The sequence below is a fragment of the Eretmochelys imbricata genome, chromosome 2 (assembly GCF_965152235.1).
Source record: "Eretmochelys imbricata isolate rEreImb1 chromosome 2, rEreImb1.hap1, whole genome shotgun sequence".
Lineage (NCBI taxonomy): Eukaryota > Metazoa > Chordata > Testudines > Cheloniidae > Eretmochelys > Eretmochelys imbricata.
The window spans coordinates 76760456-76774127 of NC_135573.1; the positions used below are offsets into that span (position 1 = coordinate 76760456).

The 13672-nt window shown below is 42.0% G+C and overlaps 1 protein-coding gene across 1 annotated transcript in view; it reads right to left on the reverse strand.

Moving 5' to 3' along the window:
- Positions 1-603: 603 nt before the first annotated feature.
- DSG2 (desmoglein 2) overlaps positions 604-13672 on the reverse strand; it is a 41365-nt gene continuing 28296 nt past the window's right edge. The window contains exons 10-16 of the mRNA XM_077808688.1: positions 13159-13418; positions 12498-12640; positions 8654-8881; positions 6853-7083; positions 5839-5963; positions 2978-3319; positions 604-1698 (exon numbers count right to left, since the gene is read on the reverse strand). Coding sequence (XP_077664814.1) covers positions 604-1698; positions 2978-3319; positions 5839-5963; positions 6853-7083; positions 8654-8881; positions 12498-12640; positions 13159-13418 — 2424 coding nt within the window. The remainder of the gene's footprint in view (positions 1699-2977; positions 3320-5838; positions 5964-6852; positions 7084-8653; positions 8882-12497; positions 12641-13158; positions 13419-13672) is intronic.

Consider the following 13672-nt stretch of genomic DNA (forward strand, 5'->3'; position numbering starts at 1 on the left):
TAGAGATCATTATCTGACTCAAATTATTTCTGAAATTCTGACAAATTCTTCCATTTGTAAATCTGCTAGAGCCTGGGATATTGCATATACAGCCCCCATCTCTGTGGAGAAAAGTTGTTTCTGGTCCTTTTAGATGAGAGGGAATGAAACTGATGAGTAAGGTCCAGAGCTCCTGCAAGACACTTTAGAACAAAGGAGACAAACGGGTCATAGAAATTTAGTTTAACAACATTTTTGGTTGGTCATTACAGTGTTTTTCAAGACTTTTCTGGCTTTCTAATTATATCATCTCTGCATGTGGGTGATGGGTTTCGCCTTCATCAGCAATATCTTATTTATGATGAATTATACAGTAGGAGAAGGAAAAAACAAGGAAACATTATTTCTATTAATTGTCCACCATGAAAGCATTGCTATAAAACACTCTAAAGTCAGCTGCTTTTTTTCCCTTGGTCATATTTCTTATTTACAGAAACGACTAAGAAAATTCATGCCATTTTTACAAGCACAAGAAAATTGAGATCTTGAGATATTAAAAAGTTGCCAGTGTTGCTGGTAGAGATATAAATGATGCCTAGCAGAGCTGTCTGAGGGATATGTATTTTATGACCGAGTATACTGTACAGTGCTGTATTTTGTGACCTTTGAAGACTTACTCAGGGTAGAAGAATCCTCCAAACCTAAGCCTGTTTGGTTAAATGGCGGGTCTGTGATTAGTATACGCTCCTGCCTTCCAGGTCCAGAAATGGTGGTCTGCCCTCTTACGCTTTGCATCCCTGAAACCTCAGCTGGAGTTGTGTAACTAGCCTGCAGCCCTGAGGTGGGTGTAACCACTCTTTCAGTTATCACCACATTCTGCCCCTCTGATAAATCGGAAATGCTTAGCGAGGCCTTTAGATCTGAACTAGGTACAAGCAGCCTCTCCCTCTCCCTCACAACAATGTACTGTGAATCAGGGAAGTCGTGAACTTTTAAGAGTTCAGGCATAGTGTCATCTGACCTAATCAGCCTTTCTGTTACCCGAACATTATGTCCATTTGGCAAGTCAGGAATTTCTAACATGTCCTGCAAACCAGAAGCCGGGGCGAGCACTCTTTCTGTTACAAGAATGCTCTCCTTAAACTGAGGATCAAGAACACCTGTGGTGGGTCGCTCCGTGGGGTCAGCAGCATAGGATGTTTCTGTCACTATAACATTGCTATTAGCCAAGGGATCAACAATAGGCCTAGCTTGTTGCAGGCCAGGCCTAGAGGCATAGGATGTTTCAGTGACCACCTCCCGTGTCACAGTTTCTGAACCTATGCTATTTACTCTACGCACAGGCTCAGGTGGTTGGAAGCTGGTGCCTAAAGAATAGGTATGTTCTGAACTGAAAGCATTTTGCTGATCTAAGAACAGTGGCAATGCATCATTAAGACACAAACCTGACTCATTCATGGCTGGACTAGCATTCTTGTCTTTCAACACATGTGAACTACGCTGGCTGACTTCCAGTTCTGCATGTTTGCCCAGACAGATATCTGCTAGGGTCTTAAATTTATCTCCTAAATCATCCAGAAAACGGTCATCCAAGTCATCTTCAATAAAGCTGCAGCAGCCAATGGAACCATGTGAGGAGTCTGCTTCTTCCTGACAGTAAAGCAAGAGACAGTCTTTCGCTAGTTGAGCTTCATCTTCACTAGCAAAAGCATCAGCTTTCTAAAATAAAGGAAACAAAAGCAAACAAAAACTGTTTAACAAATGTTGTTTCAAAACTTTAAAGGGACATTACCAACTTTTAAAAAACAACTGCATTTTTGTTGGAATATTTTTTACTTAATATTGTTATAACAACATCTAAGGCCACATCTAAACTATGAGCTAGGGATGTGATTGCCCTGCTAACATACACATATTTGCACTAGCTCTCATTGTTCTAGGATGAGTATAATTCACAGTGTAGCCACGGTAACACAGGTAGCGACAGCAGAGTCACAAGCTGTACTGATTACAAACCCACCTGAAACTGGTGGGTTTGTACTTGGCACAGCTAAACCATGCCTCCATTGCTGCTACCCATGCAACCCTGTCTACACTGCTATTTATTTTCATCCTACCTCAGGGAGAGCTAGTACAAGTATGTATGCACGAGCAGGGGAATCATAGCCCTATCTTGTAGTACAGACTTACCCTCAACATACTATAACTAAAAGCCAACAGAAGAAAAGAAGATTTCGGTCTTTTTGCGTAGATGGCAGCAGTTGGTGTCAGTCAGTTTGCGGATTCCTCTTTGTAAGTGGATATTTCACAAAGCAATTGATGGTGCGGAGAAAAAAATGTAAACCAAATAGGAAAATTTGACTAAATCCCCCAAAATTATCAGCAGGATTCAGAGACAGTAGCTAAAACCAGTTTGTACTCACTAGAGAGTGATTTAAAATTGATAGGGACCTTAAAAATATTTCACTTTTTTGGAGCAAATCAACTATTATTACACTGGTGTCCATTTATGCTCTTCCTTCCCTCACCTCCCCAAAAATGTATCCCTTCATTCTTTTGGAGATGCACTAGAAAATTTAATTGGTGCTTTTCATCACTAATTTCTATGATGTATTCAAATCATTCAGTTCATACAAGGTGTAATAGCTGGAAGTGGAAAACAGTGCATTCTGGTTTAAATGTGCAGCATTTGTGTAACACTAAAACCCTGATCCTGCAAAGACTTAATGTGTGTAACTTTACTCGTGGCAATCATCCTATTGAAGCCAAAATAAAGGCACATGGTTATGTCTTTTGCCAGATTGGGCCTAAGGAAAACATGGCAGATTGTGATGACAACATTTATTTTAAAACAAAATTTATATCATATAAACAATCCTGATAATTCTATTTCAAACCTAAAAATATTTTAATGGCCTTTAACAACTTGTTTCCACAAGATTTACTTATTTTAAAAAAATAACATCAATATATTGATGTTCTCAAGCAGGACTCTTACCTCACTGAAGTATTCTCTGAAAAATGCTTCATTTATGCCCACTTCAGGTCCTGTCATCATGGCCCCGCCAGCTCCCATTGCCATGGCCCCGCCAGCTCCCATTGCCATGGCCCCGGCCCCGCCAGCTGCCATGGCTCCATATTTTGCACCAGAAAGAAGTTGTCTTTGCTCTTCCCATCTCCCACTGCTCATGTTAGCATTACCATAGCGTCCATCAATATGAGATCGAGAACTGCCTTCTCCTGTAGCAGCTGCCTCTGCACCCATCACTGCTGCTGCTCCACTGCGCACATTTGCTGCTGAGTTGTCCAACGCAGTGGGAGCAATGAGGGTTAGCATTGCCTAAAAGAATAATTAAAATACAACATGAAACATGCTCTGTGCTGCTCATGGAATTCTCTAAGCAGTTTGGCTGAGGATCCAGGAGTGAGGTGGTTGGCATGATTGTTTGGTTTGGCATTAGACACTTTGTTACAACGGGCAAAGTGCCCCCTGAAAAAGGGTGCAGCCTTTATGACGGTGTAGTCAAGGAAGCTCACAAAACCCATTTTAGGGCTACATTATATCATTCCCTACTAAAACCAATAAGGGGTAAGTAAGAAAATCAGGTTTCAGAGTGGTAGCCCATGTTAGTCTGTATCAGCAAAAACGAGGAATCCTTATGGCACCTTAGAGACAAACACATTTATTTGGCATAAGCTTTTGTGGGCTAAAACCCACTTCATCAGATGCATGGAGTGGAAAATACAGCATATATATACACACACACACACACGCCGAACATGAAAAGATGGGGGTTGCCATACCAACTCTAACGAGAAAAATCGATTAAGGTGGGCTATTATCAGCAGGAAAAAAAAACTTTTGTAGTGATAATAAGGATGGCCCATTTCAACCAGTTGACAAGAAGGTGAGAGTAACAGTAGGGGGAAAAATTAAAGCATGTGGAAATAGTTTTTTGTTTGTGTAATGACCCATCCACTCCCTATTCAAGCCTAATTTGATGGTGTCCAGTTTGCAATTCCAGTTCTGCAGTTTCACATAGGAGTCTGTTTTAGAAGTTTTCTTTGTTGAAGAACTGCCACTTTTAGGTCTGTTATTGAGTGATCAGAGAGAATCAGGAAACTCCAGCGAGCTTACTTGGCGAAATTTTTCAAAATGCTCCTTTCAGTGAAAAAGGCATGTGATCTCATGCCGCACCCTAAACCCTCAGATCCTAGAGCCTCTGCAGGTTCTGCCGGCCCTTCTATGATGCTGCCTGGCCTTCTTCTCTCTCATGGCAGCTTGGCCATATTGCCACTTTCTCTTTCACCAGCAACTTTTCCAAGGGGGATGCAGGCTCGAAGGAAAAGCTAACGCCCCACAAATTCCACCTGGATATTTACCAGAGTCAGGAGGGATGATGCCAATGTTAGTAATTACTCATCGGTTCTGCACAGACCCCACCTGAGCCTCAGCCTTATGCAGTTGACACACTGGGGCTTTGTGGGGCAGCCAGCATGCCAAGTATTCACTTTTTCCCTCAGTTTCTCCTCCATGCAGCCATTTCTGATCCAGTTAAATCATATTTTCTCTCCTCCATACCTCACTGAAAGGGAACACTGGGCACTTAAGTTTGGATACCGCCCACAGACTTTAAATTAAGAGGCTATGAAGCTTCCCATTCCACCATTTTTCTGGTGCATTAATACACCCACCGACTGGAATTGACACTTCTTCCCTTGTGAATGGAAATACTTCTCTCTTTTGTGGTTCAGGTACTGGACGCACCCCAGTATTTCTCCCACACTCCCACTCCTCACTTTCCACTCAGAAAAACAGTATCATCATGGCAGATGTGACAATTTCCTGCAATACATAAATTTAAATTGCCCAAAGGTGTTATTGTGGGCTCGGGATTGTATGTAATTCCATGGGGTAGGATGACCAGAGTTCTTCCAGGAATTAAGAACAGTGAGGAATGATTAGGCAAATTCACCCAGGTTGTAACACCTCCCTAGAAGTACCAACATCTGCAAAGGCTCACATATACTGATTCAAACTGGATTCTCCAAAGGCCAACAAAGAAAGGGCTTTTGAATAAATACCCTGAGTTTACACTGACTCTCAGGGCCTTCTTTCTGATCCAGAAAACAGACAGGATCTTTTATCCAAGGTGGTCAGGTAGGAGGGAGAGGGTGCCCAGTCATTGTGGAAGGGTTTGAAGGAGTGACTTTTACCAGAGCTACTACTGGAGCTGTTGGGGATAGGGGGTGGTGAACTCTGGTAGACTTATTAGTAAAAACAATAAAAACCTATACATGTGCTATGTTTTCTCTGGAATGCTTTCACCTTAAGAATATACGTGTATACTTTGGAAAAGCTTGTGGTAACTTGTAACTGTGAGCAACTGCAACTGTCATAGCCTTTGGGAAGAAAGCAAAGGATAGACGCAATCCTGTTAGGCAGTCTGGCTTGCTGGAGAACTCACGGTGTAGATAGAACTATGCAGCTTGGAAAAAACCCTGTTCGGTCTCCACCCAGGAGAGGTGATGGATGGGGAGCCAGAAGGCAAAAGCAAGTGCCATTGATGGACCACGAGGAGGAAATACAGGTGCAGTTGTCATGAACTGTGAGAATCACTATTTGCTTGATTATTTCACTCTTCTTTTCCTTTGCAATTTAAACACTTTGGTTGATATATCTAGAGTGACGTATGGAATTTAGCCACACATTTTTTAATTAATTAATGTTAACATGTGGCTAAATCTCCTGCACTGCTTTGAAATCTCAACCCACAATCTAAAACTGACACCAAGTGAGAAATTGAAATACTTAGGTTAAAAGAAAACAAAGATGATATTGGGCTAAGGTATACTTGCCTTGTCTTCAGGTGCTGCCCCTTCACTGTTCCATTTACGTAACATCTCTTCACTACTGTCAGGTATTGCTGTGAATCCTTTAGCACCTGATCCACAATGGCAAAACAGCAGTAAGAGTGGCACAACTGTAGGGGAACACAATGTATCATTAAATGTCCAATAACTAGAGCTCAAATCATGTTTAGGTAACTGTCTGTAGTTAGGTAATAAACATCTGGTCTGTCTGCGCATGCACACAGGGTAGATGCAAGTTTTCCAGAAATTTAGCGATTTAATGCAGAGTTTATTTAGTTATGGTCAATAGATAACGAATGTGTACTATGGCTCCGATTCTGCAAATACTCATGCATGTGCTTAACTATGTACATATAAAGTAGTCCCACTAAAGTCACCACCTTGCCGAACCGAGCCCTAAATACCATTAAGTCCACCTCCTCCAGTTTTTGGTTTTTTTTTTTTTTTTTGCTATAAATAGCTGACTCAATATACACAACATCTTGCCACTGCCTAAGTAGAGGATTCCACCCCAGTCTGCTTGTGTTTTCAGCTGGGTTACTGGAGTAAGGAAACAGAGTTGACACTTTGAAGAGGGGCCTTTGAAGAGGGGAGGCGGCAGCCATGGTGACATTATTTGAAGGGAATGGGAAGGCTCTGGTGGTGATTTAGTGGACCATAAGAGGAGCCCTAAGAAAAACCAAAAGGATTTCTCAATGCTTTATTGTCTGTCCTTTAGCATATCATAAGCAAATGTTAATTGTTTGTTTAAAAGCCACTGGAAAGACTGAAACAGTTTCCTATTGCCGCATCCTAGTTCTAATACTTCCAGGGTGAAATCCTGGCGCTACTGAAAGTCAATGGGAACGGTGCCATTGACTCCAGTGGGCTCATGATTTCACCCACAGAGTATACTTAGATTATAAACCCCTTGGGGTAGGGACCATTGCTTCTTTGGTGTCTTGTATTCATTAGAACATGCAGTCAGTGCTTAAGAAATAATATAAAACAGTTACTTACGTAGCAATAATAAAATTGCCAAGATAATTAGTGCAATTGCTCCAGCTCCCAGCCCAACTGAAGAGTTGATTAGTCTGTCTTGACAGGAACCCCCATTCACACAGGTACAAACTGTCAGTGTAAGGATCTGCTTTTCAGCACAGCTTAAACCTTGCATATCTTTCACTAAAATTTGAACTTTATTTGTGCTGGGCTTTACATCTTGTGGTAGTAACAGCTGCATGGTTGTTGCTTTGTGGGGACAGGACCGGGGTAAAGGAAAAACATAAATCAGTGAAACAAGAACCGGGTGGAGAGAAAGTTAGTAATCACTCTCTAACTAAAGAAAAACAAAAAATTCTACCAGTGCAATAGAATTGACTTTAATTCACAACCAATTGCTATTTTCATCATATAATTCACACTCTGGCAAAAAAGAACCAATGTTTATTTCTAATTTCTATTGACTGTGGAAAAGCCTTGTTAAAATTTGAATTGTCCGTATGAACCCCCCCAAAATACTATTTGTCTTTGTAACAAGTTAGTTGTCTAGTCCTCTCCCACTTTCAGAAGGTAAGAAGGGCCCTGACATAATGGAAACACTGCAATTGTGCTGAGAAGGTGGGAGCAGGTTCCTAGGAGTATCCCTATAGGTATAATGAAGAACAGCTCTGCAACATGTCTGTGTGCATTGATTTTTTGGGGTGGGTATGGGAATCAAAGTATTCTCCCTCATTCCCTGATTAGATGTGAGCACAAGTGCTTGGGAGGATTTCTCCCCAGCCATGCCCTCATGGAGATTGTGTATTATTTGGGTTGGGCACTGCGGGACTGATTCTGGATAATACGGACATGTTTAACTTACCATCCAAAACAATGTAGCTGCAACTATGTGGGCTGCAGCAAATGTGAAGGCTGTAAATGCTAGTTAGGCAGCAAGCAAGCTAATCTGTTCTGGAGAGGTGTTACTCTGCTGTGGCAGCCCTCTGGCAAAGCTCTGCAGTGGTGAATTGTAGAGCTGCCTAGGAAGTGGAGGATCAGCAGTTGAGCAAAAGAGCTCTTTGATTTACCTGGAGCACTTCTTCTAAAGTACCTGCACAGGTATTTGGGTGTGGCAGTGTGCAATGGGAGGCTGCGGGAAGTGGCGCAGGCCGAGGGACTTACTGGCTGCCACTTCCCGCAGCCCCCATTGGCCAGGCACCGCGAACCGCGGCCAGTGGGAGCCGCGATCGGCCGAACCTGCGGACGCGGCAGGTAAACAAACTGGCCAGGCCCGCCAGGGGCTTTCCCTGCACAAGCGGCATCCCAAGTTTAGGAAACACTGATCTAGCTCATGTGCAGGGTGCATGGCAGTTTCCTATTTCTCCATAGCTCAACTGTTGAACTGAACTGCCATTCAGGAATGTGAGCCCTGCAGCTGACTGCAGTTATATGGCTGCAAACTCAGTCACGCAGAGAGGAACATCTGTCACCTAAATGCTGTGGGGACACGGGGAGGGAAGGGGTCTTAGTTCCAACATCATTCTCAAGAGCCCAATTATAATACACAAGTGATCAGGTTACACAGAACCACTTCAACTCCAAAACACATAATTCTGTATTCCATGGCCATTAGAAATGAACAAGGGAGGAGACAAACTTCAAACTCTTGATGCGTCTCCTAGTGTGGCACAGCAGATGTGCATGTCCTTTTTGGCTGGATCAAGCCCTAAGTTTCTGATCTGACCAGAGTTAACAAAATGTGATATAAATGCAGAACTACAAAGAACTGAAAATTATTTTACTAAAATGTTTATTATAAATCAAATTGATACTTTCTTACCATTTATGTCTCCAATTACCCATTTATTTGCCATCCCTTCAGGCTCATCAATGACAGTAAAAGAGAAGGGAGCACTATTTGGATAAGCATCTCGATCCTCAGCTGTAAAACTGAAGAATTTTGCATCTGAACACACAGTCTGTGCTGGAGTCACAATGGTTGGACAATTATCATTGGCATCCACAACCTGAATTACAATGGTACCCGTGGCTGTTTTCTTAGAATAATCTGAAAATATAAACGTGAAAGCTTAAATTCTTGTGTGTGTGCAAAAAATTTTGCTTTTAAAAATATTTCATACCTTTTCCAGGATTATAAAAAGCAGTAATAGGAATTTAGGATCTAATCCTGCTTCCATTGAAGTCAATGGTAGTTTTACCTTTGATTTTAATGGGGTCAGGATTTAACTCTTAATATTTACAGAAATATCTGCAAGGTTATACTAAATCTACATCTATTTCTAAATCTAATACATTTTAAAAACTAAGTAAAACAGAACTATAGTTCAAAAGTACCATTACAAACAACAAATGAGATACAAAAAAGAGAACACGAACCACATACTTCAAAAGACAAAGACCATGTATTTGAGAGTTCTTTTTGCATTGTATTCAAACAGCATAGGACTGCTGAGACTTTTCAAATTTTCTACTCATAATACTGAGAGATTTCAACACTTCCACTTTGACAAGCGGTATTTCAATTAAGCCTGTTCTGGACACAAACATTTCTTGCAATGTAGTCCTATCAATAAATAGGTAATAGCCCCTAAGCAAAAAGGGTTTAGGATCAAATGACAGATTTAAAAAAAAGCAACCAACCAACCAACCAAATTCAAAACCAAATTTTACACTGTCAACAAAGCCTTTAGGTCAGATTCTGAGATGCATCTCTTTGGATATATCTATATTGCAAATGAAGGTGGGAATGCAGCCCGGTAGAATCATAGAATCAAAGAATATCAGGGTTGGAAGGGACCTCAGGAGGTCATCTAGTCCAACCCCCTGCTCAAAGCAGGACCAATCCCCAGCTAAATCATCCCAGCCAAGGCTTTGTCAAGCCTGACCTTAAAAACCTCTAAGGAAGGAGATTCCACCATCTCCCTAGGTAACCCATTCCAGTGCTTCACCACCTTCCTAGTGAAAAAGTTTTTCCTAATATCCAACCTAAACCTCCCCCACTGCAACTTGAGACCATTACTCCTTGTTTGGTCATCTGCTACCACTGAGAACAGTCTAGATCCATCCTCTTTGGAACCCCCTTTCAGTTAGTTGAAAGCAGCTATCAAATCCGCCCTCATTCTTCTCTTCTGCAGACTAAACAATCCCAGTTCCCTCAGCCGCTCCTTATAAGTCATGTGCTCCATCCTTCTCGTACTGTGGGGCCCAAAACTGGACACAGTACTCCAGATGAGGCCTCACCAGTGTTGAATAGAGGAGAATTATATTCCACTACCCTCATTAACTTACACCTAGCAAAATTAATTATACAGCAGACAAACAATTAGAGAACCAGACGGATTAACAATAGAAAAGTAGGGGCCATAAAGATAAAATGTACAGAAATGAGGGTTTCACAACCACAACTATTGAGAAGTGATTTCTTGCCAGACAGGATGCTATCAAACTAAGTTTTCTTTAATAACTTTCTCTGGAGGTGATGAGCATTATCAGGACAGGATGGTATTCCGAACAGCCCAGTAGCACCTTATTTCAATCTGACCGTTCGCTTCCCAGCTTATGGCTGCCTCTGCTGCTTAGCCAAAGGCCTTAGCTGAAGAACAGGGCCTCAGACTGTCACAGTGAGAGAAGGCCCTTACACTGGCAGACAGTGATTTTGATTCTTTCTTTTGTACCTCTATAACTAGCTAAAGGATAAACATATACCTAAATTCTTAAAGTATCGGCCTTTACAGACAGGCCTGAAAAGCCCCAGCTCCTGGAAGCGTGTGATGAGGTGAGACTCTCGGCTTTCATTTTCTATGCAGTGGAAAATTCTAGCCCTCTCGGCTGCAGAGAAAATCTAGAAAAAGTGACCCAAGTGCCACCTACAGGTCTGAGCAACCAAAACCCAAATAGAAACAATCTAATATTTATTATTATTACATTTCATAGAGTCATAGAAGATTAGAAAAAGACTTCAGGAGGGTCATCCAGTCCAATCCCCTGCTCAAAGCAGGACCAACACTAACTTCATGATTTTGAGGAGCCTGACTTGTGCTTTGTAAATGCAGGGGGTTGGCAATACTGTGCCACACTTCTAGTTTCCCCTGGAGGTGCTCCACTCCTTTGCCCCCTAGGGCACATCACAGAATATCAGGGTTGGAAGGGACCTCAGGAGGTCATCTAGTCCAACCCCCAACATCACTTAGGGCAGGCCAGGGGGTGGTCACTTAAGGAGAGGAGGAAGAGCAGGGGTGTGGCCACTGAGAGGGATCGGGCGGGTGCAGGTAACAGTGATAGAGAGGATGCGGTGGCATGAGCTAGTCTCCCAAAAAGAAGCCTGCCTGGTTATGTGCTTGTGTTGCTGGCCTGAGCCAGGGTGCATACTGCCATATCTTCACTGCTGTTGTTATCTGTGCTAGCTAGATTAAAAACTGGTGCAGGTATGGCTACCTGTGCGACAATCATGCTATCATTTGCGGTTAGCCACACCTTTCAGAGGCACAGCACATAATTTGCAGACCAGTGGGAGGAAGTGCTATTTGGCTTTAAGCCACTTCTATACTTCCTGGATTCTGGACTGCTCTGGGGGGCCAGAACAGCCCCCAGCATAATTTAGACAGTCTTGGGGAACTGTCCATGTTATGGCAACCTGTCCCTGGCTTTCTACAGGTGTAGAATCTTCACAGTGGTATGTGCTGTGGCCCCACCCCCACTTCAGGCCAGTACTTGCAAGGTCTCCCACAGTTTTTGTGCCAGGAAAATTCTCCCCAGTTGGAACTGTGGCTTTCAGAACCCCTTTTTGCTGCTCCTACCCTTTTACCTAGCATACAGGGGTCAGAGTGGGGTGGGAATCTCACACTTTAATCATCTTGCAAAACAGCTACAAAAAGGAAACAAATCAAAATGTTGAAATAAAACAATGTACAGAATTTAGAAACCTTTTTATATTTATATGTGGTGTTAAAAATGACAGCAAAAACTTCTTCCAGACACATTTCCAGAATGCATAAGGACTTCAGACTGAACAAGGAAGTGACCATAATATACATAAACATTGCAGCCAAAGGAGCCCTGCCTGCTTATGCCAGAGAACCTGACCTTTACACTATTAAGGATTAGACTATACAGCCCTTGCATGTTGGTGAGCATTTGCTTTCATTTTCATGGGAGTGCTCATCAAGAGAAGGCTGTAATATTTAGCCCAGGGATCGGCAACCTTTGGCATGCGGCCCTTAGGGTAAGCCCCCTGGCGGGTTGGGCTGGTTTGTTTACCTGCAGGTTCGGCTGATCGCAGCTCCCACTGGCCATGGTTCGCCACTCCAGGCCAATGGGGGCTGCGGGACGCGGCAGCCAGCACATCCCTGGGCCTGCGCCACTTCCTGTGGCCCCCATTGGCCTGGGGCGGCGAACCGAGACCAGTGGGAGCTGCGATCGGCCAAACCTGCAGACGTGGCAGGTAAACAAACTGGCCCGGCCCAGCAGAGGGCTTACCCTGGCGGGCCGCATGCCAAAAAATTGCCGATCACTGATTTAGCCCGAAATGGGTACTGATCAGATGGTAAGACTACTCTCTTGCTGTGCAACAACAACTATTAGGGTCAGGCCTCAGCAATACAAAAAGTTTGTAAAGAAAGGTTTATGAATACACAGGACATGACATCTAATGCCTCACAACTTACCATTAGGTATGGCCAGAATGTTGACGGTGTAGGTACCATTAATTAAATAAGATGACTCATAATCAGGTATTTTTATTAGCTTGATTTCAGCTGTAGTAGAATCTATCATGATCCAATTATCTTCATCATTTCTTTTGACATATCTGTTAGAATTTTTTTTTAAAAAAAAATCAAATTATAATGAGCAAGACAACCATGGGGGCTGAAGCTGCTTTGCACGCACACACACACACACATCAAATATTTGCTTTACACCACTGTATCTGCATGTTCATGGGATTTCTATAGGTTTCATCCTAAATTTAAGTCCACAGTCTGAAACCAAAAGTGTCATTGGTATACTTGTAGATTTACTAAATGGATACATCAATACAGACTGTTTCTGTAGGGAGATGCACTTCTCATCATATGAACTAACACAAAACCAAATTATTTAAAAATTAAAAAGTCCATACTTTTATATTACAGTATAAATGAGATGGGTATTCTACATAAAACCCTGTAGAATACCCATCTCATTTATACTGTAATAATTATTAGACACATCTATCAAACAGCATGACTATGAAATAATTTCAGCCTAGTGATTGTTTGATACAAAGATTTAATATTACATTCTATAAATGGCAACGTTTCTAATTAATAAAAATATGATGCTTACGTGATATGTTCTGCTACTTTTGAAGTGTCTTCATCATAGGCTTGATATTTCCCAATAATCTGGTTTATAGTCATAGTCTCATGTGTCTCAATCACCATTGCGTGGGGTTTGAATACAAGGCCCTCTGGAACATTTTTTACCTTAATCGTTACTGGAATTGGTTTTACTTTGTAGCTACTACTAATTGATTTGTGAAATGCTGCTTTATTTGTAACGACAACGCTCAAGTTCATGCTTTGCATTTCCTCATAATTGATCTCCTGCAACAAGCGCACACACACACAGACACAAAAACAAACTTCACTCAAAAAGTAAACACAGAATTTGACATTGAAATAATGTTTAAAAGTTCAATCTTTAAAAACATTTTCTTTGTCAAAAAAAATGAATGGATTAAGGCTAGCTAAAGGTGCCCGATTGACGGCACCCGAAAAAATAAGTATTATTTAAACTTGTCAAGTCTCTTTTCAATATATGTCAGGTATATCAAATAGTATACAGAATAAGGATACAA